The sequence below is a fragment of the Erpetoichthys calabaricus genome, chromosome 6 (genome assembly GCF_900747795.2).
Source record: "Erpetoichthys calabaricus chromosome 6, fErpCal1.3, whole genome shotgun sequence".
NCBI classification, from domain to species: domain Eukaryota; kingdom Metazoa; phylum Chordata; class Cladistia; order Polypteriformes; family Polypteridae; genus Erpetoichthys; species Erpetoichthys calabaricus.
This window is the reverse complement of record NC_041399.2, coordinates 149534685-149555326: the sequence shown is the minus strand read 5'-3', so window position 1 is coordinate 149555326 and position 20642 is coordinate 149534685. Positions and strand designations below refer to the sequence as shown.

Genomic DNA, 20642 nt, shown 5'->3' with positions numbered 1-20642 from the left:
ATGCTCAATAATCCAGGTAAGGAAATTCTAGAAAGTTGATTCTGTTCATCTAGACATAGTTAGTTTTCATTTCGTCACTCATCCAAGTGACTTCCTCAGTCTCAGCTGACTGCAGGTTTCTCCAACCTTATAAACAGTACCTTGGCCTAATGATCGAACTAGCACCATTAACTAACAATGGGCCGCGTGATCAATGATATGCAAATTGTCCATTGATGAATGGCCATGAGTACCATTCACAGAGAGTTGGGGAATGGCTGCAATCACCGCATTGTAAGATGGTGAAAGATGCACCCTTAGGCCCCCTCCTCGGTTCAGAGATGGTCGTTATGCTTGTTATGTGTGGGTTTGGTTGTGAGCATTAATGTGCTCATGTAGTGGTTGGTTCGGCTTTGATCCAGTGCTTCTGGGAGCCCCACAACATAATAATGGAAAATACAGGTCTAAAAAAGGGACAGATGGTTATTCAGTTTATTAATGTTTATTACACTTTGATTCTAAGGGACACCATTTTGCGAAGTGTAAGCACTAATTAAACACTGCTCTGCAGTAAATTCAATTAATGTGAACATCTCCACAAGTCTTGACTTTAAGAGTCACACATAATTTGTTCCCTTTTAAGAAATGCAGTTTATAACTAAATTACCCAATGTACCTACAGTAAAAAGCAATTAACAGGCAAAATGGCCAGATTTTCACATTATAATAGGAAGAGCTTGAGACTTGAAATATTATGACTCTTACATTAAACAGCCTCAGTACTATAACAAGTAAGTCAGCATATTTGTTGATTCCCAAAACAAATTTTAAAGCCCTGTTTTATGGTGCATGAAGCTGCACACACAACAGATGGAAAATGAACACAGTCCCTAAAGCTTAAAGCTATCTAAAGAGATTATTTAGGCCTCAAAGACCTTAAACGCCCACACACAGTACTGAATGCCGTTAGCCTGCAGCTTGGCTGTAGAAATGTGGAGACATCCATTAATCACTCTTCACCTTCAGTATAACGTACTTTGCAGAATTTGGTATGATGGGTCTGTTAAACTTTGCAGAACATCCATTTTCTATTTTGCATTTTAGTAAGCGACTGTGTTTGTTTCAATTAACAGCTGTATTTGAAAGAATGCACTTTAAATTATGAATTGATAGCAGTGGATACATTATTAAACAGAGGATCCTGCATGGTATGTTAATTAATTTAATGTTTTAATGTTTTAAGAATGATCTCCTCAGCACTCTCACATAAATCTGAATTTTTCCATTTTCAAACTAATTTTTCTATTACAGGGTTCTTGGGAGATGAAGTTATCACCAGTCACACTCACGATGGGACAATTCAGATTCATCACCCCACACTTGCATATTTTTGGAAAGCAGGAGGAAAACCAGAGCTGCACGTGGACACACAGGGAGTGCAAATTCCATATTGAAGGTGGTTGGGTTTTGGATATTGATTCTCAAACTGTGAGGCAGCAGCACTAACCACTAAGCTGCTTTAAGTGATCACATATATAGTTAATTAAATTATTACTGAAAAACATGGGAATAGATTTGCAGACTTAATTATCTAGAAATCATTGTAGTTTTTATAGAATGACTGTTTAATAAAAACTGGTTTATATTGATTTAATATCAAAGAACAAATGAAGTACAACAACATCAGCACAGAGAAACTAGTACAGATGGCTCCTTAAATTTATCCTTTGACTTTTTTCTCTTTAATCCATTTGGGTGTTAAGAAGCATAGCCATTCAGTAGGCACATGACAGAAATGGCAGTCCACTGTAGAAACCATACAACTTCACACCCATACCAGCTTCAGCTTCACCAACTTCCCCAATTTCTTTAGAATGTAAAAGTAAATGAGTTTACCTTGATAAAATTGACTTAAATATGGAGATAAAAACATGTAAGAAGGACTAGATTTCATGAGCTCTTAAATGGCACCAATTAGCACAGAATATAAAAGCTATGTGTATATGTTTGTTTTCTATGTGAGGCATCATGCTGTTAGTGGTAATTACACAGGAAAAAAGTTTATAATATGGTATAGCATACATAAAGTGTGGTGCAAAATAAACACAACTTAACAAATGCAGTATCGCCAGCTACTTCATAGGAGGAAGCTTTACAATACATTGTACATAGCAAATCTGAAACAAGTATTACACTGACCATGTTATAACCTGCTAGTACTTCTCACAGGATTTCCATTAAAAACAGGCTCTGAAAGACTCTTGTGACATTTAGACTAAAGCCAAGGAGTGGGATTCAAAACTCACACAAACATTAAGAGCAACTCCAAGACAGTTAATGTGATCCCCTGAACAAAAAGCAATTCTAATTTGATTGCGTTCAATTGAGGTATTTTTGCACACATAGCTTTTCCTTGATAATTGAGGAGTGTTTTTACAATAAAACTGGGTAACGTTAGCGTAGATATGGAAGAGAAGATCAAACTGGTGAATCAAGTAGCTCATTGGTAACATGTACTGTATATATGTTTAAAAGAAGTGTCCTGGGTATGAATGTTTGAGAAGACATGACAGAAAAGAGGAATTGGGCAGATGAATTAACCATTGAAGACAACAGACAGTATGTGGCCAGAGATAAGACAAAACAATAAGACATGTCAGTGCAGTACATTAACAATATATGATTTGGCATCAAGATATAAAAGTACTTTTGATAAATAATTGAAGGAACTGTTCAATCAGTGCAGCGATTAAATCACTCAGCAAACAAAAAACACCTCCCTTATCATTTTTGTCTGTAATTATTATCTGCCCTACATTCCTATTCAAAATCAGAAGCTCAATTCATCACATTTGTGTTCTAATCAATTTTAAACACTGGATGAACCACTTATGATTTATCTGCTAAATCTTTTGCTTAAATTACATGCCTGATTTAATTGTCAAATGAAGTATTAATCTTTAAAAAATAAATCAAATTCACAATGAAACATACTGTTTGACACATGGTGTTGATGTAAAATATGAAAGTCACTGACACGGAAAGATCATCACAAATGTTTATAAGGGAAAAGTACGTACAATGATGTAAAGAAGGCTATTTTTTATTCTACATTGGGCTTTGATCAGGAAAATATTAACACTGATACTATATAAACATATATAGTATATACAAAAAATATTTGAACATATGCCCAGGATACTGTATATACTTGGTAAGTACCATGGGGGATGAACTGGCATTTCGACCAGGAAGCTTCAATGAAAGGACAACATGAGATGAGACATAATGTGGCTAGGATGATACTTATTATCCCAGTCAGGGTGATAGATGAATGGATGGATTTGGATATCCCTGTCAGGGTCCTTGTGTGCCATCACAGGGCACTGCAGTGAGAGGAACTCCCAGTTTTGTGGGGCTTCGGCATGACCCGGAAGTGCTACCGCCATTCTGTGGTATGGCAATGGAAGTACTCTCTGGTTCAACATAAAAGAAGCTGCTTGACTTCATTCAGGTGAGTCAGAGTCAGGCAGCAGAGGGCGAAAGAAGAGCTTTTTTGGACTGAAGATTGTAGTGTGGACTTTGAAAAAATTATTTGTGAATTAAAAACATTTATTTGCACCCAGGACTGTCTTAATGTGATAGTGTCTGGGGATTGTGGTTCTGAAATGCCACCTACAGATCACAAATTATATGTAAAAACACAGTTTACTTTACCTCATTGTAAGACGAGAGTCAGTAACATGGGGAAAACCATAGGTTGAGTTCATTTCTGCGTGCTGCTAAGGAAGGGATTCTGCCAGGATTACGTCAAAAGTGTAACAACTGGACTGAAAAGAGGGGAGTCCCTACACTCAAGACTACAGAACAAAGCCTGGTAAAAGACTGAGACACGTGTACACTGAATTTATAAAGAAATGATTTCTGGAAAATGTGTTAGACTTGGATTGTGAGTTAACTTCATTTGTCCTTATGTGGTACTGAAATGTGCTAACATTAAATAAATCCCATTGATCAGGGACAGAATCCTTACTAAAAGAGTTGGTGTTCTGGTGAGTTCATTGTAATGTCACAGTTTCTTCCACATCTTTGTGAGAACCCACATACCCACATGGGAGCACAGAGAAAACCACACAGGAGAGGAAGAAAGAAGCCTCAAAGGATGTTTTTTTTCTATTTCTTCTCTATTTTCAGGTGGGGATCAAAAGCATCACTGAGAAGACAAACTGCAGAACAGAACCATAAAATAAAGGGAAGCAAATTCACCCAGTAAACCTGAAGCTAAAAAAAAGTTGCATTATTTTCACGTATGTGACCTATTCTTCATTTAAGGGTTTCAGTTCATCCCTGGAGCTTTAAAGGAACACTCCATTGAAAAATGATCATTCTTGTATCTGCTACTCATGATGGCCAAGAAAAATGACTAGTTTCATATTTTCATTTAGCACAGAGATAATAAAATACCTGATTATATAACCATGATTAGACAATCCCAAATTGAACAACAGCAAATAATATTAAAATGTACATGACTCATTTCACATATTCCAAATGTCAGGTATCTAGATATATGCTTGCTACATCCCAAACACATGTCTGTTTGCTATTGTTTACTAAACAATTCTCTGAAAATTCAGAGCAATCAATCACCTTAATAAGCACTTGTTTGGAACATGGGATGAAACAGGAGCAGCATGTGAACACAGGTTCAGGTTCAGGTTGGGAAGCATGCATTGGTACAGCACGTTGATGCACCCACCGCACGATGAAACAGCTTGGGATCCTGGTTGGCATCCCCCCAGGCAGAAACGTGGTGCAGTCCCACACTCCGGAAATGACCCTTTATCTGCCACAGCCAGGTGTCACATGGGCATCCCCTTGAGCTGGTCCAGCCATTTGGGTCCGCAACAATGGTCACCCTTGGGAAATTGCGCCATATGGTCGTAGTGCCGTAACTGACACTCCCACACAATGAAGGTAATGTGCCTCATTCGGGACTCCATGAGCAACTGCTCATTCGACACAAAGGCAAACCAGCGGTACCCAAGGATTCTCCGAAGAGACACAGTACCAAAGGAGTCGAGTCTTCATCTTAGGTCACTGGATAGTGTTCATGTCTCACAACCATATAGCAAGACAGGAAGCACCAGGACTCTGAAGACTTGAACCTTCATCCTTTTACATAGATATTGGGAGCGCCAAACACCACTTTCCAGTGACCTCATTACCCCCATGCTGTCCCAATCCATCTACTGACTTCATAGGAATGAATGTCACTGCTGAGGTAAGTAAACCTCTCGACAAGGTCGACACTCTCCGCAGACAAACACACTGCTGATGGGGTCATTAAAGGCTTGGATCTTGTTTTTTATCCAGAACACTCGCAAGTCCAGACACTAAGCAAATACCATGCAAACATCACATGGAAGTGACCAGGTTAGAATTTGAGTTCAAAATTCTGTATCTGTGAAGCAACAGCACTAATCACAAAGTAAGTAATAGGATGTTGCTGAGTAAGCAAGGTTCTTGAATGTCAATAAAAACTGATTAAAAAACTTATGTAGTCTGGTCGTCTGAGTAGGTTGCATGGTCCTAATGTCTGGTGACATTATCAAGGTAACTGCTTGGACAGAACTTGTCACCAAACAGACTGTCAAAAGAATGGTCTCTAAAAAGCAGCTTATAGTATGCAATATATTACCACAGTTGGGCTTTCTAGACTCCTATTTCTGGTTTGGTTGTTTGACTGACTGAGACGTTAATTTCTCTCTTTCTCTTCTCTCTTAAGTTCAGTGTTTACAAATCTCTGCAACCCAAAATATTATTAGAAATTCACCCTTTTTCATGGGAGGATGTTCTCCATGGGTACAGTCTTATGTTTGTGTTTATAGGCTGTTGCTCGCTTCTGTGCTATATTCATTGGTTCAGGATCCTTGTTCATTATAGGGTATTTTATCATGTAGGGTCTTATGATAACCCTGTTTTCCCCTTTCATATTTTTTATTGTGTAGACCTTAATAAAATGTCTAAAATCCCATACACTAACTACCAAGTACTTTAGCACATCCTCTCCCCTTCCCCTTTACATCTGCAACCTCAGACAATCAGAAAGAGTAAAGAAACGGGAAGGAGTTAAACCACACATTTAATTATGTATTAATGATAAAATGCTCAAAAATATTATTGTACCAGAATACTACGTGAATATTGGCAAACTATACCCTTACAGCCTAAGTAGCAGTGCATCTTGCGTCCATAGGTGGCTCTCGGCATGTTCAGTCTAGCTTGCTTTGCTACCATATGGCCTTTGAATTCACTATTGAAACAGGCCACATGTCTGTCTCAGTATGACTGTCAAGATAGAATTGTCTTCATCAGGGTCTTTTCTTCATGGCCAGATGATGAGAGAGAAAGATAAAGGCAAGGTGACAATCTTTACACCATTCATACCACAAAACACAAACCAATGGGGCATTCTAGTACAGAATGGACTTGGCCTTTGATTCAAAACTAAGCACAAACAGTCATACTTTAGACCAACAAAATTAGTTTATATGTCCCTTCCTGAGCCAGTTCCCAAAGAAAACGCTCAGGTACAGCTCATTCCCCCAGTTGTTTTATTTAGTCAGTTTACGGCTTTTGTAGGCTCTATGTCTAAATACAGTCACCCTCACCAAGCACTATAAATTTCACATCCTGGCTCAGTCCTAAAGACTGAGGGGTTGTTCTCATCAATGAAGTGAAACATGCCTCCTGAAACACTATCTACTATTACATTTGCTTTGCCTAGCTTACAAATAAAGACATACAAAATATTTATCATCTTATAAAGTATGCTAGTACTGCCCAACACACATGGGAAGGTACTTTGACGGCCCAGGGCCCTTAACAGCTGTTAATATGATTCCTGGGGTTTGGCACAGAAATTAACATGTTGTCGTTATTTTATGGTCTGTCATTATTATCATTCTCATCCTTTTCATTACACCCTTCCTGGTGAGGACAGTGGTAACAATATGGCTGACAAAACTCTATCCCAATCAACATATTTAATCTTATCCAAGAGAATTCCTTGATGAACCAAGGCCAGTTGACAGATATAATCCCTCCAGGATATCCTGAGTCTTCTTCCAGTTAGCTGTGCGTTATATTTCTCAATAGAGAGGCATTCTGAGAAATCCCCACTGTTTGCCTTTACCACCTCAAATGGAGCCTCTTCATCTAGAAAAAAGTTGTGCTGCTCTGAATTCTGCCTATATTGCTCCACCCCAATCACAGAGAGAAAGTTCAGCAACCCTGCATAGGAACTTCACTCATACTTCTGATCTTTTTACAGCTTGTTGTTATGATGCATCAATACAAAAATGGCAAAACAGAGTGAGCAGGACTTAAAATACACAAAAAGCCTGATGAGGGGTACACTACTCAGACTCAGAAACAGGTCTCACCCCCAGGCAGTCTGAACCCAAACACTGACACCCTGGCTTTAGTGCCTGCACAGGCCCAAATTAGTTCTTAGACTATTAAAGTTTCAAAAGTCTAACATAGAAAGAGGGAAAAAAACTCTAGACAAGCAAAAACAAATGAAGTTCCTTCAGCATTTTTTAAAAAGGAACACAAAAAGTCACTCCAGAAACAAAAAACAAAATAGAAGAACCTATAGTAAACAAATCCAAGAAGCAGTTAAGCAATAATAGCACCTTATGATTGAAGCAGGGATCAAAACCAGGAAATCCAAACTAGAAACATCAAACAGAAATCAGAAGTCAAAAACCAGCAATGCCAAAGCTTTAGTACCAACCTTTTATATAGCTGGGACAAGTCCCCAGCAACATCATCAGGTAGCCCGTCTGTTTAGCCTCTACTTTGAGGAGACAAAGTAGATTGCCAGAAATAATGGCAAAGTAAATATTGAATAAAATATGAAGAAACATAATATGACACAGATGAAATAAAGAAAAATCAAAACCAGTAACTGAGCTAATAAAAAATATGCAAAATAATATAGAAAAACAAACAAAAATATTAAATAAATAAAAAACATACTTGAGCAAGGGATGAGACCTTGGCTAGAACATAACACTTGTTAATACAGGTGAAAATGTTTATGTGGACTAAATCAAAAGCGTCATCCCAATATTTAGAAGCCACTACCACTGTCCAGTACAACATTCACAAACTGCTATCACTGCACCAATCAACTGTATGATCATTTGAAGTTCTTCTCCTCTTAGGGAAGATGCTCATTCCTTAACTGAAGAGAACAATTTCCTCTTTACTGGGTGAGGACCATAGGCCTCATATATAAACAGTGTGTACACACAAAAATGTTGCGTACACCCGTTTCCACGCTCACTTTGAGATGTATAAAAACTAAACTTAACCTAAAGCCACGCACATTTTCATGTTAGCCTCATACCATGCGTAAGCAAGATTTTGCTCAGTTTTGCAAATGGGCGGCACCCTGCGTCAAAGCAGTGCTACTGTTTCTGTGTGGTGTCCCTTTCTTTTTTACATTTGCATCAGTGACATTTATCAAATACACCAAAATTAATTGCATATCGTTTTAAAATTAAATTCACTTGATTGTAATCATTCTGTAACAATATAATGGTGCTGGGAATGGCCAAACTATTCCAACTACCATAACTACTTTAGCGTTGTTAGAAGACATTGCAAATGGAAGAATTAGAAGAGAGCACATATTTATAGATTAAGATGACTGGCTTCTAAGTCGTTTCGATTTCCAAGAGCTATCCTCTTGGAACTGTGTGCTGAACTGGCACCAGCTTTACAAAGGCAGACTTCGAGGAATTAAATAAATAATGCTCTTACCTGCTCCTTTGCAATTTCTGTCCACTCTCAGGTTTTCAGCCACAGGAGCTTTTCAAAGTGAACTAACTGTCCAATCGCCATGCCAGCCATATAGGATTGTATTATCTGCTTGTCATCCAGATATATAAGATTTCCTTACACTGTAGTTGAACTGGGAAACATCAAAGCACAATTCGCAGCAACATCCAAAAGTAATCAGAGTGGTCAAATGCACACACATTGCTATTGCAATGGAGCTGGACAAGTTACATTAGCCAGGGATGAATCACCAAAAGAATGAGCTGGCATTACATCATCCATAGCAGGAGAGCCTATGTAAATGGTAACTCCATACAGTCACCATACAGTGCTTTTTTCAACTAGTGCGGCAAAAGGCAGGCAGTCCTTTTAAGGATATTGAGTCTCCTAAAAGAGCCATGTAAAGAGAAGAAAATCTATCCATTGTGGCGATCAGCATTGACGCTACAATACAAAAGCACCGTAAGCATTAATTTGCTTATGTAAGTAGAAAGCATTTGCACTTTATTAATGTGCTGCTCTATAGTCCACAGAAAGTGTTTCGCATTGTGTAACCATGTAGCGTGCTACAAAATGTGGCACACAATCGTGGCTTGACCATACCTGAAGAAATGCAGTATGATGATGACCCTGACCCACCAAATGATCAGCCAAACTGGACAGCGTTACAACTTCATTTTGTATGTAATGAGCAGAATGTAAAAACAGGTAATCAGATGCAGCAATTATTTTTTAACCAATTAATTTAATTTGTGGTCAATATCACATCGTACAGCCCTTATATTCCTTAGATCACTGGCTACATCTCTTACAGCATCCACTACTGCATTTTGTGACTCCAGAACAGCGTCTGTCAGCATACAGCCAGATGGTTGCCCATCGGTTTCCAAAGCAGACGTGTATGTGTGCACCCAGTGCCCGATGATGTGCTGGGCACAGCAGCACCATCACCTCCTGGAGTTACATCCTTGGCAAGGGGGTCAGCTTTTTTAATATTGCCTGAAACAAAATAAACAGACGGGTGGGTGCCTTTTCACATCTACTTTGATATCCGCACCACGCTGTATCACTCCATAAATTTCCTTTTGTTGCTTATACCACTGCTTAAGCCAACAAATAGTACGCTTTTCCTTGCCACCACTTTGCATTCGCTGAAACTCTTCTTTTTCCAAGTGCTTTTGCCATTGTCTTTTAACAAAATGGAATGGAATGGAAGGGGCTATCTATATCAATTTGCATATTCAAATATGCAAAATTCTGGGAGGAGTCGGGTGGGGCTGTAGGTGTGTGCACGTGCGTTAAAATTCACGTTAATTGGGATTTATAAAGGGAAACTGTGTGGAACTTGGTGTACGCACAGTTTTATGCATCTGGATTTTTTTGTGCATATGTACATTTCCAGTTTTGTCCGTTCACCATGTTTTAGTGTGAATACTACATACTGTGTTATACATGAGGTTCTATGTCTTTAAATTCTGAGGTAATTATTCTCAATCCAACTACATCACACCCAAATGTAAACAGTTCCAGTGTGCTTTGGCAGTAATAGTCTGATGAGGACAAAAAGGACAACATCATCAACAAAAACAGAGATGCAACCTTTAGTTACTTGAAGAGACAGCCTCAAATGTCCATGAAAACCATGAACGGTAGACAAAGTAAGATTCACCCTTAGTACTGCCCAACGCATATACTAAATTAGCTAGACTTTTAATTGAAATCGGTGAGCACAACTACTCAAATACAGGAACCTGTCAGCAGGCATAAGTGGCAGAGGCATAATTTTTTTTGAAGTACCTGCTACAAGGTACTCCAAGATATTTGACCATAAGCTATTTCCAAGTACAGAAGCCATACAGAACAGACACATTCTCATGACCACTCAAATATCTGATCAACAACTATTGTTCTATTGAATGACCAGGAAAGACACTACATTGCTCCTCCTTGGTTTGAGGTTCAACCACTGGACAAAGTCTCCATTCCAGACATGTGTCATAGGATTTCCCAGGGAGGCTGAAGAGTGTGATCCATCAAAACTGGAACACACCCCTTTGCCCCAACATTTAAAAAAAGGCCTACAAGATCCAAGCCACTGTCTCCACATTTCATGCAACACTGAAAAGGCATCTTAGTCAAAATGCACCCCCCCCACCCAATATTCATTGCAGCACTGCCACTATAGAGCTTATTAAACACAGCAGTGATACAAAAGGCACTCTTCCTCTTCCTCAAAAATGATTTATCAACCAGATGTAGAAGTTCCTTAAGGAATTTGATCCATTTCTTGGCCATTTTCCTAGTTGAAGTGAATGGTAATGTCCCCCCTATTTTTCTCATTGAATCATTTGCCAGAAACTCTTCAGGGATGCCTGAAAGTCTCTCTCAATGACTTCAAACTCCTCAAACACACACCTGAACTTTCACTTTGGTGTAGCACAAAGTGGGCAATGCCTATTCTGCTAGGATTTTAGTGGGACATAATGCTTGTTAAGACAGCAGATTTAACAGGGATGCACAAATCCAGTATGCACTCCAGAATGAACACTAAAATGAATGACTGAACTGCAGCTCTACCAGCACTTTGGGGAGTACTGTACCTCATCTGATAACAAAGGTGTATATCAATTTAGCTGGCACTTTTGCAAAGCCTACTTCAGACAAAAAAGTACCCAAATGGAGACTCATTTTAGGGGTGTAACCACAAACTGACCTCTCGCTGGACACGGTGGACAAAATAATGCACCTATAAGTAGGCAGTGGATCTGGAACTGGAAGGATTCTTGATCCAGTCACCAGAGATTACACCTTTATTCCAAGACTAGGTGTATTAATCTTCTATTACTTTTGGGGAGCTGAAAGATGAGAATCATCTCTCGTTTGGGGGGCTGAAAGCTGGCAATCTACTCTCTTTTTGGGGCCTGAAAGCTGTTGATTTAATATCTTTGGGATGAGGAGCCACCCACTCTCTGTAGAGCAAAAAACCCACAAACTTTCTTTGGACTGGAAGCTACTCTCCACAGAGCCCTAGAGCTGGATGCCCTAAACTACCATCCACTCTTCCAAGCCAAGTTCTGTGCTAGTGATTGAGCCTACTCTGAAAACACTGAAAAGCAGCTTACCCCAAGAAGATGGGTTCAGTGCCTACACTCTTGTGCCAGAAAGAATAACGCATTTCCCAAGAGAGCAGCAGAAGACACAGCAAAAAGCCTAAAGTGAGGAATGCAACATCACACTGAACCATGGACAAAGGACCATGTTGCAAAAACCAGAAGTGAACTCCAATGCAAGAAGAATCCTCCACTTGAGCCCAGAGAAAAAACAAGCAACTCCAGAAAACATTGGACATCATTCTTAAAGCCTTGTTTATAGGTGCCAAGATAAATTAGAACTCTAAATAGCCAATAAACAGTCACAGCCTCTTCTGTGTTTTATGTTTTTCTGTTTCATCTGTCTCACACCCTGTCTTCTGTGTCGATATATATGCAGTTATCATATTTTGAAAATCCTTGTGTTTAAAAATATCTGCATCTGAACATGACTATGCTTCAGTAACCGTGATATAAGTCTAACAGCTGGAAACCCATTCTACAGAGAAAGGTGAGTACAAAAGGGTTACTGTTCAACAAATAGGGAGCCTTACCAAATTATCTAATTAAGGACTGCCATTGCCAAACATAAAACTGATAATAATTAACTGATTAATTAACATCAATCAATCAATTCCTTTTCTCACATCAACACATTTCCCACATTGGTTACTATCGCAGTTACTGCCTTTTTTAGGCTACCAGTAACACTTTGATGTGGGAGGAAAGCTGAAGAACACTGATGAAATACCATGAAGAAACAGCGAAAACATAAAAAGATACCCAGGCAAGAATTTCATCTAAGGGCTTTAGGCTTATATGTTTTAACACGTTTCTAGGCAGGATGCACTTCCTTACCCCTTGAGTTAAGGAAATCCTGAATAAGCTACTGAACATATAGTTGAAGATGAAACATTAACCTTTAAGAAGTATCTGGATGAGATACTGGGAAAACTTAGCTATTAGCTGAAAAAACTACTTTGATGGACAGAATGGTCACCTCTCATTTGTCAATCTTCTTATGTTTTTAAAACCACAAGACACCTTCTAAACTGATTTGCAAATAAACACTGGACATACAAAATTAAAAATATTAACAATGAACATTCATGAAGAACATTTAGAAACTGATCAATTTAGAACTAAACAGTTGTTCTCAACCCTTTCATGTTGAAAAAAATGCATGGCTTGTTCAGAAGAGAGGTTTATGAAATTACTGAAATGAATATCATATTAGTAAAGCCCTAAACTTGTTACTTTTCAGTCAGTCTATTTCAGCTTGTTATTAATGAAAATGCGGCTATCATTGTTTGAAGTGTACTGTTTTCTAATTAGTTAACAGTTTGCAGCATTTTAAGGTGAGAGTTTATCACATTGTTCAAGCTTCTAAGACAAAGGCTTTCTGATTCATCAGCAGTACATACTGTGTAACATAAGGTTCCGACAACTAATCAAGATATTTAATTATGTTAAATAAAAAGACATGGTTTGGTTATATGTGCGACCAATAAAAATTAGGACGAAGATAAACTCTTCAAACAAACAATTAAGAAAATGTTACATGAATGGAATACAAATAGTGACCATTGTCAGACACACATGAATAGGGGTCATCTTAAGGGCTTCTGCAATCACTGTAATTCTACACTAATACGCGGGTTGGCGCTGTGCCTTACACCATTCCCTAATTTTGCCCTCAGATCTGAAGACTGACCGCCAGTGGAGGTCTAATGTCACTTCTGCTTCTTCACCTCTTTTGTTCAGGATCTGTTTAAGAACCTACCTTGCTGGAAGTAAGTAGTCTGTCTGAGGCTCGCGTCTGAACAAGACGTCACCCTTTCAAACACGTGTTAAAATATTCTTTCGTATTTCAATCTGCCATTAAATTGGGTTCACCATCTGGTGCCCCAACTCTTTATGCTTTTTTGTTCTCTCATTTGTACCATCCCTGCATCAGGGGCCGCTATTTGAATTCCATTTACAGTTACTGTATACATCAGGAAGTGGCTTCACACCAGCCAAAGAAGGGGAGAAAGAAGCCACTGTTATTGATTTCAGGTTCTGTTTCCAACAATAATGCAATAGAGATGTGGTATCTGCTCTTGTGTCAGATATAACGAGTGACAAAAAAATCCCTTACCTCCTGTCTTTTGAAATTCTGGACAAATTGTTCAAACTGTTCATCTTTTGTTTCATCAGCTTTTCCCAACTTTTGAAGAACCTAGAAAATGAATAATTAATAATATAAGTTATTGTACATAAGCCAAAAGGGTTAGTGGTAATATGAAGTTAATTGTGAAGCCTAACAAAACGTTATAGTTAATATCTACGTAAGAGGAATAACAATTAATCTGAAAGTATTTACAAAAGCAATAATGCTTTTTCATACTGACAGCATAAAACATCAATATCAGACATATCACCCCATAACCCCAATGTTGTGACTCGGGAGTTCCAAAAGCACTGAAGTCCCAAAATACTTTCAAAAGTTGCCCTCAAGGGAGGAATTACCATCCAAACACCAACTAGATACAAAACGGACATAGAAGAATGTTTATAAAATAAAACATGTATTTTAACAAAAGGCTCTGTAGTCTAAGAGGTTCCTAAAAGCACAAAGAAATTGCCTGAGTAGACAAAGCAATCCACAGCAAACACTGTTCCAATACAGAATTCCAAGGTCAAATCAAAAACAGAGCACTGGTTCAAAAAATCCATGAAATCACAAAAAGCAAAAGGCACAACAATACACAAGTAAATACTCCACTCCCTAGTAGTTTCGAAATAAACTGCAAGTCACTATGGAAGGCCCTCTGGTATAAAAGTGGAGGGAAGTTCCTGGCTGTAACTGGCAGGTGGCCCCTGCCTCTTGGGGGGACTACCCATAAACACATGGGACATAATCAAAGTATTTTCCATCAACAAATAAACACAAAGAAGAATGTACATAATAAACAAGACAAATGTTAATATAAATAAATGGCACAAAATTGTACAAAACAGACAAGAAACACAACTTTGAACACAGGCAGGAGAGAAACGCTGGCTGAAACATGATACCCATGTGGTGTTTTTGGGGAAATGCCATCCATGCATGACTTAAGTCAAGAGAAGACATGAAAAGACAAGCTCCCTACCTGGCACAAATTTTTCCTTTGGTGCTACTCTTCAGCTTTCATATCTTTATGGAAAGCTTTTGCTTTCTGACTTTGAAATAAGTGAGACATAGATTGGGAGCATACACTGATACAGCGGATTGCCACACCCAGCATGCACTGATACAGCGCACTGCCGCACCCACCACATGACAAACCACCTCAGGTCCCCAAATTAGGACCTGAGCACAGCCAACAACAGGTGACACCTCAGCACCACACTAGTTCAAATGTAATGGAAAAGTGTGAAGCTTTTTACAGTAGCTGGAGTGCCAATCAAAGTTCTCTGATGACACTGCTATCATGGGCTGCATCAGGAGTGGGCAGGAGGAGGAGTATAGGGACCTAATCAAGGACTTTGTTAAATGGTGCGACTCAAACCACCTACACCTGAACACCAGCAAAACCAAGGAGCTGGTGGTGAAGTTTAGGAGGCCCAGACCCCTCATGGACCCCGTGATCATCAGAGGTGACTGTGTGCAGATGGTGCAGACCTATAAATACATGGGAGTGCAGCTGGATGATAAATTAGACTGGACTGTCAATAAAAGGACAGAGCCGGTTATACTTCCTTAGAAGGCTGGTGTCCTTCAACATCTGCAATAAGATGCTGCACATGTTTTATCAGACAGTTGTGGCTATAGCTGAAACATAGCCTAGTAGATTGATTTTCGTGTAAATTGGAATTTAGGTTTCCCTTTTTTTCATTGCAATTTCTAGTTTGAAGTTACATGTGTTTTATATTACACTACATACACAAAAAATTACAGAGCAAAATAGGAAAATCATCCCTACCCTTCTTGTAAGTACTCTGATAGCCCAGCATGTTACACATCTTTCTTTCTTTACTCTTCTACGCGGTGGTGTGCTGGGGAGGCAGCATTAAGAACAAGGACGCCTCACGCCTGGACAAACTGGTGAGGAAGGCAGGCTCTATTGTTGGCATGGAGCTGGACAGTTTGACATCTGTGGCAGAGCGACGGGTGCTAAGCAGGCTCCTATCAATTATAGAGAATCCACTGCATCCACTAAACAGTGTCATCTCCAGACAGAAGAGCAGCTTCAGAGACAGACTGCTGTCACTGTCCTGCTCCACTGTCAGACTGAGAAGATCGTTCCTCCCCCAAACTATGCGACTCTTCAATTACACCCGGGGGGGTAAACGTTAACATTATACAAAGTTATTGTCTGTTTTTACCTGCATTTTTATTACTCTTTAATTTAATATTGTTTTTTGTATCAGTATGCTGCTGCTGGAGTATGTGAATTTCCCCTTGGGATTAATAAAGTATCTATCTATCTATCTATCTATCTATCTATCTATCTATCTATCTATCTATCTATCTATCTATCTATCTATCTATCTATCTATCTATCTATCTAAATTACCTTGGATAAAGGTGTCAGCCAAACGAATAAATGTCACATAGTTATTTAGGATAAAGCGTTTTGTTATGCTTTCCATATTAAAATATATAATTTATCTTAAAGAAATAGCATAAAGGGTTAATAAATGTCAGAAACCTATTCAGGCATATCAGGGAACCAGATAAAGGTCAAGTGAACATCAAATTGTACTGAAAGATGACTAAGAAGTCAGCAGATTTCCTGTGAACAACCAGAATGGACAATTGATACATACACAGATATTTCAAGGGTGGTGGCTCAACCCAAAGGGTATAGGAAGAACTAGGAACTAAAATATACTTTTATTTTATATAAGTAATATGAGTGTAAACCAACGAACCATCCAGAGTAAAATGAATGCATTGATTGACATTGTGTATAAATTCCATAGCTTATGAAATGAATCTCTATTCATTGTTTCTCCGACCATTCTCACTATGCTGTAACAGACTGCTGCAATGAATGCTCCCTCCTCAGCTTGGTGCTGCAGGTGAAATAAATGAGGCAGATACACAAGCTTTTCTCCTGCTTGATTACTGACTAAAAGTTTTCATCAGATTTGTCCTGTTAGAGGATAAGATTCTTTCTTTAATTAATATGTTTGATTTCTAACAAAGTACTGAGAAGTAATAGCCTTTGCAAGCATCACTCATAATCAGTGCTTGAGTGGGTAGAGTTTAAGTAGGGTCTCTGTGTGTGTGTATGTGTGTGTCTTTCTGAGAAAGTAGGCCAATTCATAATAAACAAATAATACAATAATGCAGAACAAAATAACTAATTTGCTAAATGGAAAATAAAACAACAGGAGAGTGGGGTTCAAACATAATACAGTTCACAATTATTTCTTGCTACTTCCCTGTGAGAAATTGTGAAAAAAGCTTACATTAGTAGCTGATACATAGCCTAGTAGATTGATTTTCGTGTAAATTGGGATTTAGGTTTCACATTTTTTTCATTGCAATTTCTAGTTTGAAGTTACATGTGTTTTATATTACACTACATACACAAAAAATTACAGAGCAAAATAGGAAAATCATCCCTACATTCTTGTAAGTACTCTGATAGCCCAGCATGTTATACATCTTTCTTTCTTTATGGCACATTTACTTAACTACAAGATGCTGGTTGCATATTTACAGAACCTTGGATAAATGAAAATGTTTCTAATGACAATATGACACACCTATCAGTTCAAACAGTCAAATGGAGGAGGTGTCTAACTTTATGTAAATAAACAATGGTGTAAACAGATGATGATGATTAGAGAAAAAGTGTGCACAAATGATGGGGAACTTCTTTCTCTTTCACTGTGTCCTATTCATACATAAAGAGGCAGGTAGCAAGTAAAGTAACTGATAGTACCTCCTGGGTGATATACAGACTCGATTGACTCACATTTTTGAGGGCTGACTTTAACCAGTGCAATATTTACATACAAATTATAATGACTGTAAAAATTTTATCAAACTACCTATAAGTTAAATGTAAGCAACAATAGCTTTCCATTACTTAATATACAACTCAAGTATACCAGCTTTGATTATTTACAATAAATTTGTGCAGCATCCCAAAACATGGCAGCCTACAGGATGTGAGTTTGACTCCCACATTCCACCAAATTTCAACACGGAAGATGCCACTGCTTTAATACACATTGGTATCTATATTTTTAACAGTTTGATTTGTCTGACCCCAAGTAAATTCCTATAAAATTTTGATAATTGAAGATGGCATCAAGTTGCATAATAAGAAATAATCAAGTTGTATAATAAGAAACGGGACACTATTGTTGCTTAAATTTTATGTATAGGAAAGTTAGAAAAACTATTACTATTACAAAATTATTAGTACTATTATAAGTTTTATTCAAGTAGTTTGCTGTTCTCTTATTTTGTTGCATAATATAGTAACAATAAACATAATAGTTTGGCTAGCAGTTTTAACACATATAAAAGCAAATGTACACTGCATTAAAACACTGCATTATTTTTATCTGTATGTCACTTTCCCAAGTCGTCACAACACAGTGCTTGATCAGTGCGAAGACACCTGTCAATCTACTGCGAAACCCCCTTAAGGTAAATCTGATCCATCTTATTCCTACATATAAAACAGTCCTAGAAGGATTATTTTAAAATACCTGCATGTCAAGTGCTTGCGTGGCTGTTTTAAAATGTACTGAGTGGACTGTAAACTGGAGTGGACTCTAAAGAATCCTATGCTGATATTCATAAACTGACAGACACAATAATCCCAGATAAATCAGTCAAAATATATCCCAACAATAAACCATAAACTACTAAAGGTATAAAAGAATTATTAAACATAAGAAACGGAGCATTTCAACAAGGAACTCTAACTGAACAGTAATAAGTGAAACAAGAAGTCAAATGGGCAACGCTTAAGAACAAGGATAGGATCAAGAATGAACTGCGGTTGACAAACTGAGTTTATTGTGGAACGGTATGACGATCATTGCTGGCATTTAACATAAAGGCTAGAGGTGGATTAATTAATAGGCTGTCCTAGACTGCAGTTTAGGATCCCCGATTGACCTGGGGAAAAAGTGCGTATGTGTGTGTAGGTGTGTTCTTGTTTTGAGAGGGGTCCATTGGATTTCTGGCAGTTCTACCGTTACTTACAGACGTACCTGACTTTACCTGCAGGGATGAACTGGTCATTTGGACTAAGGGCACAACCATCGCTGTGCTCTCTCCCTGTGCTGTGCCATCGAGCCACAAAATGTAAACAGAGCGAGCGCAGACATGCCAGAGAGAGACAGAGAGAGAGAGAGAGACGTGATTGGTCCACGCTGCATCCTCAGTGTTCCTGTCCAGTCACAACAGCTAACGAATGTTCCAGACAAAGCGCAAGAGGCGAGTACAGATGGAAAACTTTTTTCTTTTAAATAAAATAAAACAGATTATTGATTTATTAAGGGGACTGCAGCGGAGTCAGCATGGATGTCAGAAGGGGACCTTGTTTTTCGATTTCCTGGATAATCCAGTTACTGATTGTGTCAGGGTTGTCTGTGTAGGTATTTGCTGTCTTGCAAAGGAGTCACCGCTTTGAAGTCTGGCCTTGGAGGATGTCTGTATTTACTTGAAATTAACATGTTTGACAATATTGGTTTCTAATCAGCAGATCTGTACTCATTAATGGTTGGTAACAATACATTTTGTTAACTTGTGTTTTCATTAATTGTTAAACCCAGGAAATTTAGATGTGCCATTGATTAAACTGATTGTCCAGGACTGACAACAGCAGGGACTGAAGAAGATTTAACTCCTGGGCAGCAGAAGGCAGTAGGACAGTCCACAGAAAACGTTGCCAAGACACTCAAGGCACAGGGGCTCGCAGGCAGACAAGGGTACCTGGCTGGCATGACGTGAGGCACAAGGACGGCAACACTTCCAGGGAGGAAGAGACAGCTCCACAAGGAGACGCCGGATGTGGGTTCAGCGAGAGAGGGAATCCACATGAAAGGACCAAGCAAAGCTGACAGACGAGAAATGAGGCGTGCCTAGGTCCCAGGAACATAAGGAGCCCAGAGTGGAAGAAAAAGGAACAACGAAGAGGTGCTGACAGGGATTCAACAATTTGACACAACTTCTGTAGGGGAACGAGTGTCCGGGGAACAGACTGCATCCATGGACAGTTGAACAATTAAGTGTTGGGGTAACACAGTGCACAAACTGGACTCTGCACCACTAAAGGTTGTATCCTCCAATTCTTGTTTTTAACGGACTTTTAGAGGGTGGACTGCATTTTTTCCTTTTAAAAAAGGAAATTAATTCCTGATATGTTTAGGTTTTGTTATGTTCGTTTATCTTTTTAATGTACCTTATATTGTCTTGTGTAATAGAACTTGCTGTTGCTTTTTTCTGAAATTACCGTTGTGTCTTTCATTGTGTGTTTACTCACCGCCCAATTTAAAGAAACCTGTGTGCTATTATTGGTAAATTTCAGGAGTTCCCAGTCTCTTAATAAAACTGGGTGGCGTAGTCGGATATTTTAATGGTGACAAAGTTAGATTACCTGTAAGTGTGACCAGACACCTGTTACATGTAATGGACAGTACACTGGAATTCATTCTTGCGCGTCTCCTCATTAGAGTTGATAGAAATACAACACAAAACATTCTTAGCAGGCAATTTAT

At 38.6% G+C, this 20642-nt stretch overlaps 1 protein-coding gene across 9 annotated transcripts in view; it reads right to left on the bottom strand.

Moving 5' to 3' along the window:
- Positions 1-20642, bottom strand: part of amph (amphiphysin) — a 288814-nt gene that overhangs the window by 155865 nt on the left and 112307 nt on the right. For all 9 annotated transcript variants that reach the window (XM_051928840.1, XM_051928841.1, XM_051928842.1 and 6 more), the window contains exon 2: positions 14062-14142. In XM_051928840.1, coding sequence (XP_051784800.1) covers positions 14062-14142 — 81 coding nt within the window. The remainder of the gene's footprint in view (positions 1-14061; positions 14143-20642) is intronic.